General features: G+C 43.7%; 1 protein-coding gene across 4 annotated transcripts in view; it reads right to left on the bottom strand.

Moving 5' to 3' along the window:
* Positions 1-18,893, bottom strand: part of phf21b (PHD finger protein 21B) — a 48,589-nt gene that overhangs the window by 1,610 nt on the left and 28,086 nt on the right. For 2 of the 4 annotated variants that reach the window (XM_031898490.1, XM_031898488.1), the window contains exons 2-12: positions 15,579-15,857; positions 9,834-9,926; positions 9,405-9,743; positions 7,602-7,724; positions 7,297-7,348; positions 6,123-6,199; positions 3,986-4,037; positions 3,448-3,470; positions 1,791-1,949; positions 1,558-1,630; positions 1,010-1,113 (exon numbers count right to left, since the gene is read on the bottom strand). In XM_031898490.1, the coding sequence (XP_031754350.1) occupies positions 1,010-1,113; positions 1,558-1,630; positions 1,791-1,949; positions 3,448-3,470; positions 3,986-4,037; positions 6,123-6,199; positions 7,297-7,348; positions 7,602-7,724; positions 9,405-9,743; positions 9,834-9,926; positions 15,579-15,857 (1,374 nt within the window). Of the gene's footprint in view, positions 1-1,009; positions 1,114-1,557; positions 1,631-1,790; positions 1,950-3,447; positions 3,471-3,985; positions 4,038-6,122; positions 6,200-7,296; positions 7,349-7,601; positions 7,725-9,404; positions 9,744-9,833; positions 9,927-15,578; positions 15,861-18,893 lie in introns of all 4 variants that reach the window. The other 2 variants (XM_031898489.1, XM_002942067.5) reach the window with 1 other exon arrangement.

The raw sequence follows: 18,893 nt of genomic DNA, 5'->3' as shown, positions 1-18,893 counted from the left end.
CTTAGATTGTAAGCTCACTGGGGCAGGGACTGATGGGAATGGGATAGGGACCGTAGATTGTAAGCTCACTGGGGCAGGGACTGATGGGAATGTGATAGGGACCTTAGATTGTAAGCTCACTGGGGCAGGGGCTGATGGGATAGGGACCTTAGATTGTAAGCTCACTGGGGCAGGGACTGATGGGAATGGGATAGGGACCTTAGATTGTAAGCTCACTGGGGCAGGGACTGATGGGAATGGAATAGGGACCTTAGATTGTAAGCTCACTGGGGCAGGGGCTGATGGGAATGGGATAGGGACCTTAGATTGTAAGCTCACTGGGGCAGGGACTGATGGGAATGTGATAGGGACCTTAGATTGTAAGCTCACTGGGGCAGGGGCTGATGGGAATGTGATAGGGACCTTAGATTGTAAGCTCACTGGGGCAGGGACTGATGGGAATGGTATAGGGACCTTAGACTGTAAGCTCACTGGGGCAGGGACTGATGGGAATGGGATAGGGACCTTAGATTGTAAGCTCACTGGGGCAGGGGCTGATGGGAATGTGATAGGGACCTTAGACTGTAAGCTCACTGGGGCAGGGACTGATGGGAATGGGATAGGGACCTTAGATTGTAAGCTCACTGGGGCAGGGACTGATGGGAATGGGATAGGGACCTTAGATTGTAAGCTCACTGGGGCAGGGACTGATGGGAATGGGATAGGGACCTTAGACTGTAAGCTCACTGGGGCAGGGACTGATGGGAATGGGATAGGGACCTTAGATTGTAAGCTCACTGGGGCAGGGGCTGATGGGAATGTGATAGGGACCTTAGACTGTAAGCTCACTGGGGCAGGGACTGATGGGAATGGGATAGGGACCTTAGACTGTAAGCTCACTGGGGCAGGGACTGATGGGAATGGGATAGGGACCTTAGATTGTAAGCTCACTGGGGCAGGGACTGATGGGAATGGGATAGGGACCTTAGATAGTAAGCTCACTGGGGCAGGGACTGATGGGAATAATTACCTTTATGGCATTATTCAGCAGTCGCTCCTGACCCTCCAGTTGCCGCTGCTCGTTCTTCAGTTCGGTGCCTTTCTTTAGCAATTTTCTCTTCTCCTCTTCTTTCACTGCAAAATATTCTGAAGTGAGTAATGGAACTTACACAGCAACATCACACTTAGCAACTTTTCAATTGGTCTTTATTTTCAATCAGTTATAGTTTTTGAATTATTTCCCTCCTTCTTCTGACTCTTTCCAGCTTTCAAACGGCAGCCAAACCCTATTGCTCTGTGAGGCTCCAGTTTTATTGTTATTGTTACTTTTTATTCCTTATCTTTCCATTCAGCCCCTCCCCTATTCATATTCCTGGTACTCGTTCAGATCACTACATGGTTGCTAGGTTAAATTGGACCCTAGCAACCACAAAAAATCAAGACCAATTGCAAATTGTCTCAGAATAGCACTCTCTACATCATACTAATAATTGATTTAAAGGGAAACAACCCCTTAAACGTGCTGGCCTGAGATTCATTCCATGGGAAGGGTATCATGAGAGAGAAAATGGTTTGTACCTGATTTGTGGGTCACGTAGGACTGGACCAATGTAAGGGCCCCGCTCCATGGCACAGTTTCTTTCTTTAATAGCTAATATATAAAAAAAAAAAACAAAGAACAATGTTTATTACTTAAAAATAGAAATATATTGAGTTCCCCCTCATTGGCTGCCCAATATGCCCCACCCACTCCCGCAACTCCCATAGGAATTTGAAACTTATTTGACTATATTGGTCTCTACCATTTTTACCTTCTGTTGGCACTTTGGACACAACCAAACTCCTTTGGGCAATACTTTCAGAGGCGGATCCACGCAGTCTAAATGATAAGCCCTCGGGCACGCGCCGCAGGTCTGCAGGTTACTGCCTCGTTTGCACGCGGAGCAGTACTCATCGTGGGTAATCTCATGCTGGGAAATAAAGATTGGGGATCATTAGCAGCAGTCCTGCCCTGCTTTATGGCTGAGATTCTAGCTATCTGTATAACAGAGCATTCTGTCACAGTGGCACAGATCCTATCTGATCCCCCCATTGTAAGCAGCAGTCCTGCCCTGCTTTATGGCTGAGATTCTAGCTATCTGTATAACAGAGCATTCTGTCACAGTGGCACAGATCCTATCTGATCCCCCCCCATTGTAAGCAGCAGTCCTGCCCTGCTTTATGGCTGAGATTCTAGCTATCTGTATAACAGAGCATTCTGTCACAGTGGCACAGATCCTATCTGACCCCCCCCCCCCCCATTGTAAGCAGCAGTCCTGCCCTGCTTTATGGCTGAGATTCTAGCTATCTGTATAACAGAGCATTCTGTCACAGTGGCACAGATCCTATCTGACCCCCCCCCCCCCATTGTAAGCAGCAGTCCTGCCCTGCTTTATGGCTGAGATTCTAGCTATCTGTATAACAGAGCATTCTGTCACAGTGGCACAGATCCTATCTGATCCCCCCCCATTGTAAGCAGCAGTCCTGTCCTGCTTTATGGCTGAGATTCTAGCTATCTGTATAACAGAGCATTCTGTCACAGTGGCACAGATCCTATCTGATCCCCCCATTGTAAGCAGCAGTCCTGCCCTGCTTTATGGCTGAGATTCTAGCTATCTGTATAACAGAGCATTCTGTCACAGTGGCACAGATCCTATCTGATCCCCCCCATTGTAAGCAGCAGTCCTGCCCTGCTTTATGGCTGAGATTCTAGCTATCTGTATAACAGAGCATTCTGTCACAGTGGCACAGATCCTATCTGATCCCCCCATTGTAAGCAGCAGTCCTGCCCTGCTTTATGGCTGAGATTCTAGCTATCTGTATAACAGAGCATTCTGTCACAGTGGCACAGATCCTATCTGATCCCCCCATTGTAAGCAGCAGTCCTGCCCTGCTTTATGGCTGAGATTCTAGCTATCTGTATAACAGAGCATTCTGTCACAGTGGCACAGATCCTATCTGATCCCCCCATTGTAAGTAGCAGTCCTGCCCTGCTTTATGGCTGAGATTCTAGCTATCTGTATAACAGAGCATTCTGTCACAGTGGCACAGATCCTATCTGATCCCCCCATTGTAAGCAGCAGTCCTGCCCTGCTTTATGGCTGAGATTCTAGCTATCTGTATAACAGAGCATTCTGTCACAGTGGCACAGATCCTATCTGATCCCCCCATTGTAAGTAGCAGTCCTGCCCTGCTTTATGGCTGAGATTCTAGCTATCTGTATAACAGAGCATTCTGTCACAGTGGCACAGATCCTATCTGATCCCCCCATTGTAAGCAGCAGTCCTGCCCTACTTTATGGCTGAGATTCTAGCTATCTGTATAACAGAGCATTCTGTCACAGTGGCACAGATCCTATTTGATAATGACCACTTATGTACATAGAAAAATGAAAAGATGTCGTCATGGATGCATATCATTACAACATACCTTCCAAAAGGGATCCTCATTTGCTTGCAGGTAAAAAAAGGGTGAAAAAGATTAGTGGTCGAAAAAAAAAAAAAAACCCCCGTAATGGTTAAGGAGTTTTTTAAGTGATAAGTAGGATATAAACCAAGAGGAAGTAAGTTAAATGGATCATTTAGTTGTGCTGTAGACATTCCAAGATATATTCATATTAAATCCTGAGGAGATCCCAAACATAATGTACGGTGTATTATCATTTTATGGTCATTTAATCTATTGTAGAAGGATTGTTAGGGCCGTCAGTTGGAAGGAGACCCCCGTTACTACTCGTGTGAATAAGGGGGCATGTTAAGACTCCCCCTAATCAATGAGACACTTATACAGGGCCAGTGGGGAGAGCGGAGGGATCAAACACTGAATGTTAAATCCCTCTGATGTCCCAGCAGGAGAATGACCCCCAAAGCCCCCCCACAATGGGTCTCCCAGCATCCGAGCAAATACTAAAATACAAGCTATATAAGCAAATATGTTCGCTATCAGACAGTCAGTTGCAGATACTTACCTCTCCCTGATATGAATGGGTTACTCAGATAATTTGAGGCAAGGCGTTTCCGCTTTAGGGGGGAAAAAAAAGAAGAAAAAAAAAAAATATGAATAAATGAAGTTGCCATTTTGAGCATAAGAACTGTATTTAAAAGGGGTGGTTCAGGCTAATGTTATAGAATGGCCGGTTCTTAGCAACTTTTCAATTGGTCTTCATTATTTATTTTGTATAGATTTTTCATTATTTGCCTTCCTCTTCTGACTCTTTGCAGCTTTCAAATGAGGGTCACTGACCCCGGCAACCAAACCCTATTGCTCTGTGAGGCTCCAGTTTTATGGTTATTGTTACTTTTTATTCCTTATCTTTCTATTTCGGGCCTTCATTATCCATATTCCTGTCTCTCTTTCAAACCACTGCCTGGTTGCTATGTATAAACTGGACCCTAGCAACCAGATAGATGCTGAAATTCTAAGCTGGGGAAGGTGATGAACAAAAAGCTAAATAACTGAAAAACCATTAAAAAAATTGAAGACCAATTGCAAACTGTCTCAGAATATCAGTGTCTACATCATACTAAAAGTTTATTTAAAATGGTGAACAACCCCTTTAAAGGCCTCATTACTCTCATTCTCATCCCTTCCCTCTACATAAAAGTCCCCAAGTGCGGCTTGGGGACATAGGGGCCGGGTTGCCTAGACGGCATCTGGCTACCTTGGCCCAGGACTACTTTTTAGGGTCCCGGCACACAAGGCAGAAATAGTGGCAGACTCTCCGCCCCTCACTGTTCCAAAAACTACAGAATATAAAGCCGTTGGTGTACTCTGGTTGCCAAAATGTATGTGCCAAAGTCCTGCCACTACTCTGAGTGCCTCCAATAGGGTGATTCCCACTCAACGGTTTTAAGGTGGCCCATACACGGGGTCCGACAGGCCTCCCTGACCAATATCTAACCAATAAGTGGCCAGATGTGGATCGGACATGATTTTTCATGGGATCGGGAACTGAACTGGCTCATTGATGCGGTCCTCAAGCCGACTTTTCCTATCCCCTTCATTGCAATGCGATCATTTGGCCCTAGGGCCCAGACAATCACATTAGTACAATGTCGCCCACCCAAGGTGGGAAGATTTGCTTGCCCTACCTAGCTTGGGAAGCATGGATTTTTCACCCATTTTGACAGACACCAACTCATTAAAGGGATGATAGAGCCATAAACGTTATCGGTTCAACCAGCCCAGATATTTTTGCACTGCAATTCCAAGCATCCTACCATCAGCTGAAGGTTGTTGGGGATGCTGGGAGTTGCAGTTGGACTATAGATTAGGGTTGGCATACATCGGCCGATTCAAGTCCTTCAGACTGATTCAGCAGCTTATCTGCCCATGTATGGGGGGGGGAGTTAATTTTCCTTCTGGATCAGGGGCAGCATCGGCTCATTGGTGCTCCGAAGGCTCCTATACCCATTGTTGCAATTCAATCATCTGGCCCTAGGGCCACACAATCAGATTAGCACAATACTTCTCCCCTTGGGTGGGTACATCGGGGGAAAGCTCTAATGTCAATGGGCACCTTTAACCCTTGGTGGTGTTTTACAGCCTAAAGGTCCCCATACACGTGCAGATAGTAGCTGCCGATATTGGTCCCTTGGACCATTTCGGCAGCTAAACGGGCCGTGTATGGGCACTCCCGACGGGCCTGCCGGACCGATATCTGGCCTCTAATCAGCCTGATCTCGATCGGACCGACTTTTCCTATACCTGCCATTATAATTCAATCACTTGGCCCCAGGGCCAATGATCGAATTACCCTGGATTCTCCCGATCTCGCCCACCCTTAGGTGGGGGATATCGGGAGAAGATCCGCTCGCTTATGGTGTATGGGGACCTTATGGTGTATGGGGACCTTAACTCTTCTCTCTCTGCCCACCTCTGAGTAGCATTTGATTAGATTGAGCTAGCAGAGGAAGCTGGGAGCTATAGTTCTAATACAGCTGGAGCTAATTTAGCATTCTTGTTATCCCACCAAGTTCTGGACACTAAGCTGAGAAGTGAAGACCCTGGAGTGTTGATGGAAATTGCTGAATCTATTGCTGAGGGGGGGGAATGAGATGAAGCCGTGTGTTGGTGTGTGTATTAGTAAGGGCAAATTCAGATACCTCGGGTTCAAGGAGTCCGCTGTAGGCAGGATTGGCCGTACTCCTCCTCTTTCGCTCGTGACGTTTGCTTTGGATCTCTGTAACCGTGGAAACAAATCGACGTTACCGATTTGGTATGCAGCATGAAGTCAAGGAGAGCACCGCTGGGCCCCCTTCAGCAATACATGCAAAAGCCACTGCCACATAAACACCACTTTATTCCCCGTAAAGGGGTGGTTCACCTTTATGTCAACTTTCACTATGTTATATGGCCAATTATAATCAACTTTTCAATTGGTCTTCATTACTTATTTTGTATAGTTTTTGAATTATTTGCCTTCTTCTTCTGCCTCTTCCCAGCTTTCAAATGGGGGTCACTGACCCCGGCAGCCAAACCCTATTGCTCTGTGAGGCTCCAGTTTTATTGTTATTGTTACTTTTTATTCCTTATCTTTCTATTCAGCCCCTCTTCTATTCATATTCCAGCCTTTCGTCGCAACTCTACCTTACCAACTTCCTGGTTGCTAAGGTACTTTGGACCTTAGCAACCAGATAGCTGCTGAAATGTTTCAAAAAATACAAGTAATAAAAAATGAAGACCAATTGCAAATTGTCTCAGAATATCACTCTCTACGCCATACTAAGAGTTAACTCAAAGGTGAACAAACCCTTTTTGCCTTTCTCCCAGGGCAAATACAAAACACTTTTTGGCGGCACACTTTTTACTATGATATATATATTTTTTATTTTTTTTACATGATCTCTGCAGCTTTAAAGGGGAAGTAAAGGCATCCCATCAAGTTAGGGATTCTACTGGAATGTCCCACATAGGATTTATTTTTTGCCCTACATTTAGGAGCTACAAGCTGCGGTTCCTTCAGACGTATCAGAGTGCACAAGTCTTGTATCCTGTGCTACTTTCTCTCTGCAACTGGAGCCAATCAGAAGCAAGTACACACAGAGCCAATAAGTGACATCACCATGAGTAGTCACTTTTGATTGGTTCCGTCTGAAGACAGATGAGGATGAAGAAACCCGAGCCTCATAAAGTTACAACAGAAACAATGAATACCAAGCAATATAAAGGGATTGCCTTAAAACCGAATGCCTTAGCTTCATAGGGAAGCGTTTGCTTTCCCTTTAACTATGATTTGCCTTTAACCCTTTTCCTGCCAGCGTAGATCAGCTGCCTTACCTTCCAAATGTTCAGTGGTGACGAGGCCCAACGCTACCATGAAGGCAATTTTCTAGGCAAAAAAAAAACAAAAAACATTTCATTTTAGGATCCATCAAGACCCAAATCCTTTGCGAAAGATTCAGCCAAATGCCGAACCAAATCTGGACCCTGTTGCAAAATATAAGGATATTCCATGTTCGGAGTTCCATGACCTGTATAAAAGCCTCGTACCTTTATATGGTCATGAAACTCCTCAGTGTCTTATAATATCCTTATACTTTACAATAGGGGGTACTTCACTATTCACTATAGATTCTTTTTACCTCTGGATTTTCTTCCTTTTTCTTTTTGGCAGCTGGGGATCCCTGAGGTTTCTCTTCTGAAAGCTTCTTGATTTCAGTTTTGCATTCTGTCTGGCTCTGAATTTGAGGCTGAATAATGATAACCTGCGAGAGTTAAAAGCGACAGTCGGCATCGGAGAGAACGAAGAGCACAAAGCGGACCCTCTGTGCTGGTCTTATTTCAGAATAGCAAATAACCCAATAGGGCTGTTCTGCCCCAATAAGGGGTAATTATATCTTAGTTGGGATCAAGTACAGGTACTGTTTTATTATTACAGAGAAAAGGGAAATCATTTAACCATTAAATAAACCCAATAGGGCTGTTCTGCCCCCAATAAGGGGTAATTATATCTTAGTCGGGATCAAGTACAGGTACTGTTTTATTATTACAGAGAAAAGGGAATCATTTAACCATTAAATAAACCCAATAGGGCTGTTCTGCCCCAATAAGGGGTAATTATATCTTAGTTGGGATCAAGTACAGGTACTGTTTTATTATTACAGAGAAAAGGGAATCATTTAACCATGAAATAAACCCAATAGGGCTGTTCTGCCCCAATAAGGGGTAATTATATCTTAGTTGGGATCAAGTACAGGTACTGTTTTATTATTACAGAGAAAAGGGAATCATTTAACCATTAAATAAACCCAATAGGGCTGTTCTGCCCCAATAAGGGGTAATTATATCTTAGTTGGGATCAAGTACAGGTACTGTTTTATTATTACAGAGAAAAGGGAATCATTTAACCATTAAATAAACCCAATAGGGCTGTTCTGCCCCAATAAGGGGTAATTATATCTTAGTTGGGATCAAGTACAGGTACTGTTTTATTATTACAGAGAAAAGGGAATCATTTAACCATTAAATAAACCCAATAGGGCTGTTCTGCCCCAATAAGGGGTAATTATATCTTAGTTGGGATCAAGTACAGGTACTGTTTTATTATTACAGAGAAAAGGGAATCATTTAACCATTAAATAAACCCAATAGGGCTGTTCTGCCCCCAATAAGGGGTAATTATATCTTAGTTGGGATCAAGTACAGGTACTGTTTTATTATTACAGAGAAAAGGGAATCATTTAACCATGAAATAAACCCAATAGGGCTGTTCTGCCCCAATAAGGGGTAATTATATCTTAGTTGGGATCAAGTACAGGTACTGTTTTATTATTACAGAGAAAAGGGAATCATTTAACCATGAAATAAACCCAATAGGGCTGTTCTGCCCAAATAAGGGGTAATTATATCTTAGTTGGGATCAAGTACAGGTACTGTTTTATTATTACAGAGAAAAGGGAATCATTTAACCATGAAATAAACCCAATAGGGCTGTTCTGCCCCCAATAAGGGGTAATTATATCTTAGTTGGGATCAAGTACAGGTACTGTTTTATTATTACAGAGAAAAGGGAATCATTTAACCATTAAATAAACCCAATAGGGCTGTTCTGCCCCCAATAAGGGGTAATTATATCTTAGTTGGGATCAAGTACAGGTACTGTTTTTTATTACAGAGAAAAGGGAATCATTTAACCATGAAATAAACCCAATAGGGCTGTTCTGCCCCCAATAAGGGGTAATTATATCTTAGTTGGGATCAAGTACAGGTACTGTTTTATTATTACAGAGAAAAGGGAATCATTTAACCATGAAATAAACCCAATAGGGCTGTTCTGCCCCCAATAAGGGGTAATTATATCTTAGTTGGGATCAAGTACAGGTACTGTTTTATTATTACAGAGAAAAGGGAATCATTTAACCATTAAATAAACCCATCGGACCTACCTTACTGTCAGCGCTGATGAGGAGTGGCTGAACTTTGATACCATCATTGACCACGGAGACTGTGCTGGTGTTAATGGGACTTGCATTGCTGGGAGAAGCGGATATGATGGCGTAGGCGACCCCGGCCCCGCTGAGAGATGATGAAAGCGAAGGCTCCACGACACTCTGGGGCTGGATGGCTGGGATGCGGCAGACCGTATTGTTGGCGGTGGGAAGTGCGGGGCTGGGATTTTTGATGCTGACGACTGTTGCTTTCTGAAAGGTAGGGGGCTGCTTGGAAGGCTGCTCTCTGCAGGGGGAAATGGGGAGGCTCTCGGGGATCAGAGTCTTTGGCCTAACCTGTAAGAGAGAATATAAATATTTTATATATATATATATATGCTGGGCAATGATTTCCACATCAGGTGCATCGGGGGGGGGGGTCTGTACCTGAGGTAGCACTGCAGGGCCGTGTCCTGCCAATCTGTGCAAGGAGCTGACCTGAGGGACTTTGATGGGCACCGCCGTTATTGTTCCCAATGCCTGCACGGAAAAGGAGACACAGGAGAATTCAAGTTAACTTTTACTATGTTGTCCAATTCTAAGCAACTTTTCAATTGGTCTTAATTATTTATTTTATATAGATCACTTTCCTTTTTAGCAACTTTTCAATTGGTCTTAATTATTTATCTGTTATAGTTCCTGAGTTATTTCCCTTCTTCTTCTGCCTCTTTGCAGCTTTCAAATGGGGGTCACTGACCCCGGCAGCCAAACCCTATTGCTCTGTGAGGCTCCAGTTTTATTGTTATTGTTACTTTTTATTCCTTATCTTTCTATTCAGCCCATCCCCTATTCATATACCAGATTGCTCCCTGGTTGCTAAGGTAACTCGGACCCTAGCAACCAGATAGCTGCTGAAACTCCAAACAAAAATAGAAATAATTAAAAAACTACAACTAATAAAAAATGAAGACCAATTGCAAACTATCTCAGAATATTACCCTCTACATCCTACTAAAAGTCAACTTAATCACAGTAATATTCATTTTTTCATTCAATTTTTACCTGCCTGCCCCATTTTTTATTACTTACGTTCCTATTCAGGCCCCTCTCCTATTCATATTCCAGTCTTTCATTCAAAGCAAAGTCTGGTTGCTAGGGTAATTTGGACCTTAGCAACCAGACAGCTGCTGAAATTCCAAACTGGAAAGCGGCAACATAAAAAGCTAAATAACTCAAAAACCACAAATAATAAAAAATGAAGACCAATTGCAAATTGTCTCATAATAGCGCTCTCTCCATCATACTAAAAGGCCTAAACGTGGGGCCACTGGCCGTTGCCTTGCTGCTTATTTACTAGCCGAGACGCCCCCTTTGCACGGAAGATTTTAGCGGAACGAGGAGAGGAAATGTCATGGTAACGGGAAATGTGACAATTCTTGATATTAATGGATATTTACTAAAGCCCTTTGAACAACATTCTCTCGGTGTGAATGGGAAGGGGGGGGGGGGTTTAACCTTGAGGGGCTTTGTTACAGCGCTGAAAGGGTTCCGCCCTTTGCGCTTCAGTACTATGTACATTAGCCGGAGGGATGGAAATATTGGGGGTGAAAAATGTGCCATTGGATTAATTAAAGGAGAACTAAAGCTTAAAAAAGAAGTAGCTTACAAGTAGTTCACCTTTAAATTAACTTTTATTAGGATGTAGAGAGTGTTATTCTGAGACAACTTGCAATTGGTCTTAATTTTTTATTAACCGCCGTTTCTGACTTATTTAGCTTTCCAGTTTTGGAATTTCAGTTGCTATCTGGTTGCTATGGCCCAATTTAACCTAGTAACCAGGCAGTGGTTTGAACGTGAGGCAGGGATGTAAATAGAAGAGGGCCTAAATAGAAAGATAAAGTAAAAAGAAGTAAAAATAATAATTGTAGTCTCATAGAGCAATAGTTTTTGGCTGCCAGGGTCAGTGACCCCCATTTAAAGGGGATGTTCACCTTTGAGTTAACTTTTAGTATGGTGTAGACAGTGATATTCCGGGACAGTTTTTGTTCAGCAACTCTCCAATTTGGTTGCTAGGGTGCGAATTACCTTAGCACCCAGGGAGCGGTTTAGATATGAGACGGGAATATGAATAGGGGAGGGGCTGAATAGAAAGATAAGGAATAAAAAGTAACAATAACAATAAAACTGGAGCCTCACAGAGCAATAGGTTTTGGCTGCCGGGGTCAGTTATCCTGTTGCTAGGGTCCAAATTACCTTAGCAACCAGGGATGAGAGATTGGTATATGAATAGGGGAGGGGCTGAATAGAAAGATAAGGAATAAAAAGTAACAATAACAATAAAACTGGAGCCTCACAGAGCAATGGGTTTTTGGTTGCTAGAGTCCAAGTTACCTTAGCAACCAGGGAGTGGTTGGGATGAGAGACAGGAATATGAATAGGGGAGGGGCTGAATAGAAAGATAAGGAATAAAAAGTAACAATAACAATAAAACTGGAGCCTCACAGAGCAATAGGGTTTGGCTGCCGGGGTCAGTGACCCCCATTTGAAAGCTGCAAAGAACTGCAGAGGGAAATAATTCAGAAACTATAAGATAAATAATGAAGACCAATTGAAAAGTTGCTTAGAAATGGCCACTCTATAACCTACTAAGTTAAAAAGAAACTTAACTGAGAAAAAAGAATCACTTGACTGTTGATAAATCACCCCCCTAATGCCCCCCCCCCCCCCCAAAGCAAATGTAAGGGCTTAATGCAATTGGACAGGGCAAAAACAGGGTATGGATTTGTGTATGGGGGAGTGTCTGACCCCCAGTAAGGGACTGCTTGTGGTTCAGCCCAATGGGATCTATGGGAAAGTAACACAGGAACCTAAACCTCTTTATCCGAATAAAAGCAAATGACTTTTTCTTCCCCTTTACAATCGGAAATACTTTCCCAAGTCGATTCAGTGGCATAATTTGATAATTAGGATTCTCGGCGCGCTAAACCCGGCAATTAATGCTACAAGCAATTAGCAGATACCCCGGGGGGTACGTCTGCACCATGCACAGAAATTCCCTCTGATACTAAATTATTGTTATTTTTATGTACAAGAAATAGAAAATTGCAGTACAAACCGAATAGTCACACTAATGTCAACTGCCCCTCGGATACCATAAAACTATGGCACATAGGGATTCCCCTGTACTAAGCACAATTCAGCAGGAACAGCCCCCTAAGTTTGCCCATAGCCTGTACAGAGAGATACCATAAAACTATGACACATAGGGATTCCCCTGTACTAAGCACAATTCAGCAGGAACAGCCCCCTAAGTTTGCCCATAGCCTGTACAGAGAGATACCATAAAACTATGGCACATAGGGATTCCCCTGTACTAAGCACAATTCAGCAGGAACAGCCCCCTAAGTTTGCCCATAGCCTGTACAGAGAGATACCATAAAACTATGGCACATAGGGATTCCCCTGTACTAAGCACAATTCAGCAGGAACAGCCCCCTAAGTTTGCTCATAGCCTGTACAGAGAGATACCATAAAACTATGGCACATAGGGATTCCCCTGTACTAAGCACAATTCAGCAGGAACAGCCCCCTAAGTTTGCTCATAGCCTGTACAGAGAGATACCATAAAACTATGGCACATAGGGATTCCCCTGTACTAAGCACAATTCAGCAGGAACAGCCCCCTAAGTTTGCTCATAGCCTGTACAGAGAGATACCATAAAACTATGGCACATAGGGATTCCCCTGTACTAAGCACAATTCAGCAGGAACAGCCCCCTAAGTTTGTTCATAGCCTGTACAGAGAGATACCATAAAACTATGGCACATAGGGATTCCCCTGTACTAAGCACAATTCAGCAGGAACAGCCCCCTAAGTTTGCCCATAGCCTGTACAGAGAGATACCATAAAACTATGGCACATAGGGATTCCCCTGTACTAAGCACAATTCAGCAGGAACAGCCCCCTAAGTTTGCCCATAGCCTGTACAGAGAGATACCATAAAACTATGGCACATAGGGATTCCCCTGTACTAAGCACAATTCAGCAGGAACAGCCCCCTAAGTTTGCTCATACCCTGTACAGAGAGATACCATAAAACTATGGCACATAGGGATTCCCCTGTACTAAGCACAATTCAGCAGGAACAGCCCCCTAAGTTTGCTCATAGCCTGTACAGAGAGATACCATAAAACTATGGCACATAGGGATTCCCTTTTACTAAGCACAATTCAGCAGGAACAGCCCCCTAAGTTTGCCCATAGCCTGTACAGAGAGATACCATAAAACTATGGCACATAGGGATTCCCCTGTACTAAGCACAATTCAGCAGGAACAGCCCCCTAAGTTTGCCCATAGCCTGTACAGAGACATACCATAAAACTATGGCACATAGGGATTCCCTTGTACTAAGCACAATTCAGCAGGAACAGCCCCCTAAGTTTGCCCATAGCCTGTACAGAGAGATACCATAAAACTATGGCACATAGGGATTCCCCTGTACTAAGCACAATTCAGCAGGAACAGCCCCCTAAGGCTGTAATGAAGGAATGAATAAAGTAATTTTATTTGTAAAAGCCATGAAAGGAAGCAGCAGGGAACAGACATGGCTCCGCTCTTAGCAGTCGCTTATTAGTGCAAAATTAAATTAAGAGATTCACAACGATGCCGCCTCCTCATAGACTCGCATTAATAATCAGAGCTCGTTTATAGTAAGGGGGGGGGGGGAATTAAAGCAGAGGGTTCCTTACACAAGACTTTCATTTGCTAAATTGGAGCTTTTATTTCGGGGAAAGAGATGAACAATAAGTAGCGGTTTCTTTAATAAATGCCCTATAATTTAAATCATCCGTTTGGCTGAGATACAACCCGACATTATTAGCAGCCCCCCCCCCCCATACTGGAGTTTACCGAACTTACTTTTAAAAGAGAACTAAACCTAAGGTAGGCTCTCAACATTCCCAGTATAAATACAATATGCACATTGCATGGCAGCACTGAAACCAGTGCAGTCTGCATCAGAACTGATGTATAAGCAGCCCTGTAGCATCAGCTTCTGCTTGATGACTTCCCACAATGCCTAAGCTTCTCAGCAGCAGCCCAGAGCCCACTGAGCACGTGCGCTGCCACTGACACACAAGAGATGGCCGAACAAGAGCCAAGATGAGGGGCTGCTGGGGGCAACTGTGAAGGCCTGGGGCATTACTTTTTTTATATAAAGTCCTGCAAGGCAATACCTCCCTCTCTCTAAAATTGGGCAGATTTTGATTGGGCAGGTTTGATTTTCCGTCACATTAGGGGCCTCATTGGCTCATCCGATGGCGACTAACGAGCGAATCTTACAGTGTTGGTTCACTTTTCAGTTAACTTTTAGTATGTTATAGAATGGCCAATTCTAACCAACTTTGCAATTGGTCTTCATTATTTATTTCCTATAGTTTTTGAATTCTTTCCCTTCCTCTTCTGACTCTTTGCAGCTTTCAAATGGGGGTCACTGACCCCGGCAGCCAAACCCTATTGCTCTGTGAGGCTCCAGTTTTATTGTTATTGTTACTTTTTATTCCTTATCTTTCTATTCAGCCCCTCCCCTATTCATATTCCTGTCTCTCATTCACACCACTGCCTGGTTACTAAGGTAACTTAGACCCTAGCAACCAGATAGCTGCTGAAACTCCAAATTGGAGAGATGCTGAACAAAAACTATTGCTCTCTACACCATACTAAAAGTTAACTCAAAGGTGAACATCCCCTTTAAATGGGGGGGTCACTGACCCCGGCAGCCAAAAACTATTGCTCTGTGAGACTACAATTATTAATCTTGTTACTTTCTATTAAGGCCCTCTCCTATTTACATCCCTGTCTTATGTTGAAACCACTGCCTGGTTGCTAGGTTACATTGAGCCCTAGCAACCAGATAGCAACTGAAATTCCAAACTGGAACTTTTTATTCCTTATCTTTCTATACAGCCCCTCCGCTATTCATATTCCAGTCTCTCATTCAAACCACTCCCTGGTTACTATGGTCATTTGGACCCTAGCAACCAGATAGCTGCCAAACAAAAAGTGAAATCATTACTAAACCACAAATAATAAAAAAATGAAGACCAATTGCAAATTGTCTCAGGATATGCCTCTCTATCTCATACTAAAAGTTAACCACCCACACCCCAACGCCTGGACAGGTGTACCCTTACCTGTGCGTGGGATATGTCGGACACCCTCCTCGTTGCCAGATTTAAGGTTCCTCCCATCAGTTTGCCCGACGTTTGAAGGTTGATTGGGGCGGTCTGTTCGTTGGCGCTCGCCGCCGAGGCGGCTGCGGCGCTTGTGGTTTTCTGCCCGTTGAGGTGTGCGGTCACCATGGTGACGGGGGCTTTGGCTGGAACGACGGATATGGCGATGCCCTGGCTGCTGGGGGATTTGATGAGCGGGATGGGCTTGGCACTACCAACAGGACAGCTCCGGACCGCCAGCTTCTGCCAAACAGAGAGGGAAGAAACCAAAAAAATGAGTTGAGTTGAGGCTACTACAGTTCCCTCCCATGATCTAGGCCCCTCCCCATGCCCCTCCCACTGATGCCTGGCTACTGTGAGCGTTCAGTCGGCTACTGGCATTGTCTAAAGAGGATTATCGCTGCACAGAAGGGAGCAGAGCCGCATCTCTCAGCCGATACCGTCCCCGAGGGGCCAACGGGGGCCGCCGTCCTTCCCTGCCAGCAGCATTATGGGCTAATTATCAAGCTGACTCCGAGCTGAAGCAGATCTGCCGAGTCGGGGAGGAACAGCCGCCGTTATGGGGGGGGGGGGGGGGGGGGGCTTGCACAACAACACATGCTGGAATGATTTACTAAAAATTAAGATTTTTTTTTTACATGTAGCATGTATGTAGCATGTATGTATTTATTTTATCATGTTTAGACATGAGTGTGTCCGTTGCTACGTGCGTATTCCCCAAAGCAACCGCGGATAAGGTCAGGGGCACCTTGCCAGACATACATATTCATGGAGGATCAAAAGGAGCGGCGAGATTCCATAAGGGAAAATCAGATTTCACTGACGGGGGGGGGGGGGGGGGTTGTTTTACGCTGCTCTGTGGGTAACGGAGCCTCATCATTAGAAGAATCACATTCAGCCTTAATGTAACACTGTGCCTCTCCCTGATCAGAAGGAAGCATGAGTTTTAATACATTCATACAGACTGAGAACCCCCCCCCAAAATGCTGCTTTTGGGGGGGGGGACAGGCCAGCAAGACTCTTAATCTCTGTAATAAGAGGCTGAAGTGCAATCTCCTATGGTTACCATCCAATAGTACAGCAAATTGATTTTATATTCTCTAAATCAACACTTCCATTGGCTCTGGAGTGGCTAAACTACAACTCCCAGCATCCCCTCTGAGTTAATGAGTTTTGGCTGAAGAGAGGGAGAGAAGCAACTTTGCAATTGGTCTTCATTATCAATTTTGTATAGTTTATGAATTATTTCCCTTCTTCTTCTGACTCTTTGCAGCTTTCAAATGGGGGTCAGTGACCCCGGCAGCCAAACCCTATTGCTCTGTGAGGCTCCAGTTTTATTGTTATTGTTACTTTTTATTCCTTATCTTTCTATTCAGCCCCTCCCCTATTTATATACCAGCATCTCATTCAAACCATTCCCTGGTTGCTAAGGTAATTTTAACCCTAGCAACCAGACAGCTGCTGGAACTCCAAGTTGCTAAATTAAACTAAATTTAAAAATGAAGACCAATTGTGGATTGTCTCTGAATATTACTCCTACTAAAAAGTTAACTTGAAGGTGAACATCCCCTTTAAGCGTCATGAAAGCGTCAGGGGCATGTCGTCTGTGTAGTTTTTTCAGTTATTTTCGCTTTTTGTTCAGCAGCCCTCCTGTTTGGTATTTAAGCATCAATCTAGTTGCTAGGGTCTCGTTTACCCTAGCGACCAGGCAGTGGGTTTGAACGAGAGACTGGAATATGAATAGGGGAGGGGCTGGATAGAAAGAAAAGGAATAAAAAGTAACAATAACAATAAAACTGGAGCCTCACAGAGCAATAGGTTTTTGGTTGCTAGGGTCCAAGTTACCTTAGAAACCAGGTAGTGGTTGGATGAGAGACAGGAATATGAATAGGGGAGGGGCTGAATAGAAAGAAAAGGAATAAAAAGTAACAATAACAATAAAACTGGAGCCTCACAGAGCAATAGGGTTTGGCTGCCGGGGTCAGTGACCCCCATTTGAAAGCTGCAAGGAGTCAGAAGAAAAGGAAAATAATTAAAAAAAAAAACTATAAGAAATAAATAATGAAGACCAATTGAAAAGTTGCTTAGAATTCTATAACATACTAAAATATGTTATAGAAAGGCCTATTCTTTGCAACTTTTCAATTGGTCTTCATTTTTTATTTCTTATGGTTTTTCAGTTATTTGCCTTCCTCTGACTCTTTGCAGCTTTCAAATGGGGGTCACTGACCCCGGCAAACATAAAAAGAAAAAAAGGGTACAATTATATTGTCTTTATTACTTTTCATTACTTATTGTTCCATTTAGCCCCCCCCCCCCCCCTTTACTCACACCACTGCCTGATTGCTATGTTAGAGCTGCCAAACAAAAAGCTAAATAATTAAAAAACCACAAAGACCAACTGCAAATTGTCTCAGAATAGCACTCTCTACTTCATACTAACAGTTAATTTAAAGGTGAACAACCCCTTTCCACCAAGATAATGAAATAATGGCTGTTGCCTACAATACGCAAAGCATCGGAATGCATATAAACTCTTATAATATATATATATATATCCAGGCCTGTGGCTGTAGTTGAACTAAAACTCCCAATGCCTTAGCGCTCCCATAAATAACAAGGGGATATGGAGCAGAAGTGGCAGCGGATGGATGTCACTGGAAGACGCATCACAGCGGGAACTGGGCAAATCAATATCCCCCTTTCCCTGTCATCAAGAAAAAGCAATCGGCTTTATTACAGGAGCTGCCAAACGCCATTGTTATTTCTGGAGCATTCGCGACATGTCACTTATTACAGGAGACACTTATTCTGCTCTTCTCAGTTGTCTTTTCTACCTGCCTGATCAGTGCTGCTCATCTCTATGGAATTAGTTCTCTACAACTGGGAGATCACCATACGGTCATTATATGCACTTACTTCTCCTTTAACATTATCTATAGAAACGGCTGCAACTGTTTATTTTTTAAACTAAATATAAATCACTAAAGCAGGAACATAAGGTGAATATGATACCAGGAGAGAGACTGAATTCTCAGATATAAAGTTTAGCAAATCTGTATGTCATTATAATAAGGCATTCTGCCACTAGGGGGAGCCAGGAGCTGGCAGTGAGGATCAAAGGGATGAGAGCAACTTTGAGAGAGATTTCTATTGGAGCTTTAGCTGGCCGTACATTATAAGATCCACTCAAGGTTACAAAGTGAGAGAATCTTTACCCAATATGCCTTAAGGCGGCCTTACACGGGCAGATTTCAGCTGTTGATTCGGGTCCTT

This window comes from Xenopus tropicalis, chromosome 3 (assembly GCF_000004195.4).
Source record: "Xenopus tropicalis strain Nigerian chromosome 3, UCB_Xtro_10.0, whole genome shotgun sequence".
Lineage (NCBI taxonomy): Eukaryota > Metazoa > Chordata > Amphibia > Anura > Pipidae > Xenopus > Xenopus tropicalis.
This window is presented reverse-complemented; position numbering and strand designations above follow the sequence as displayed.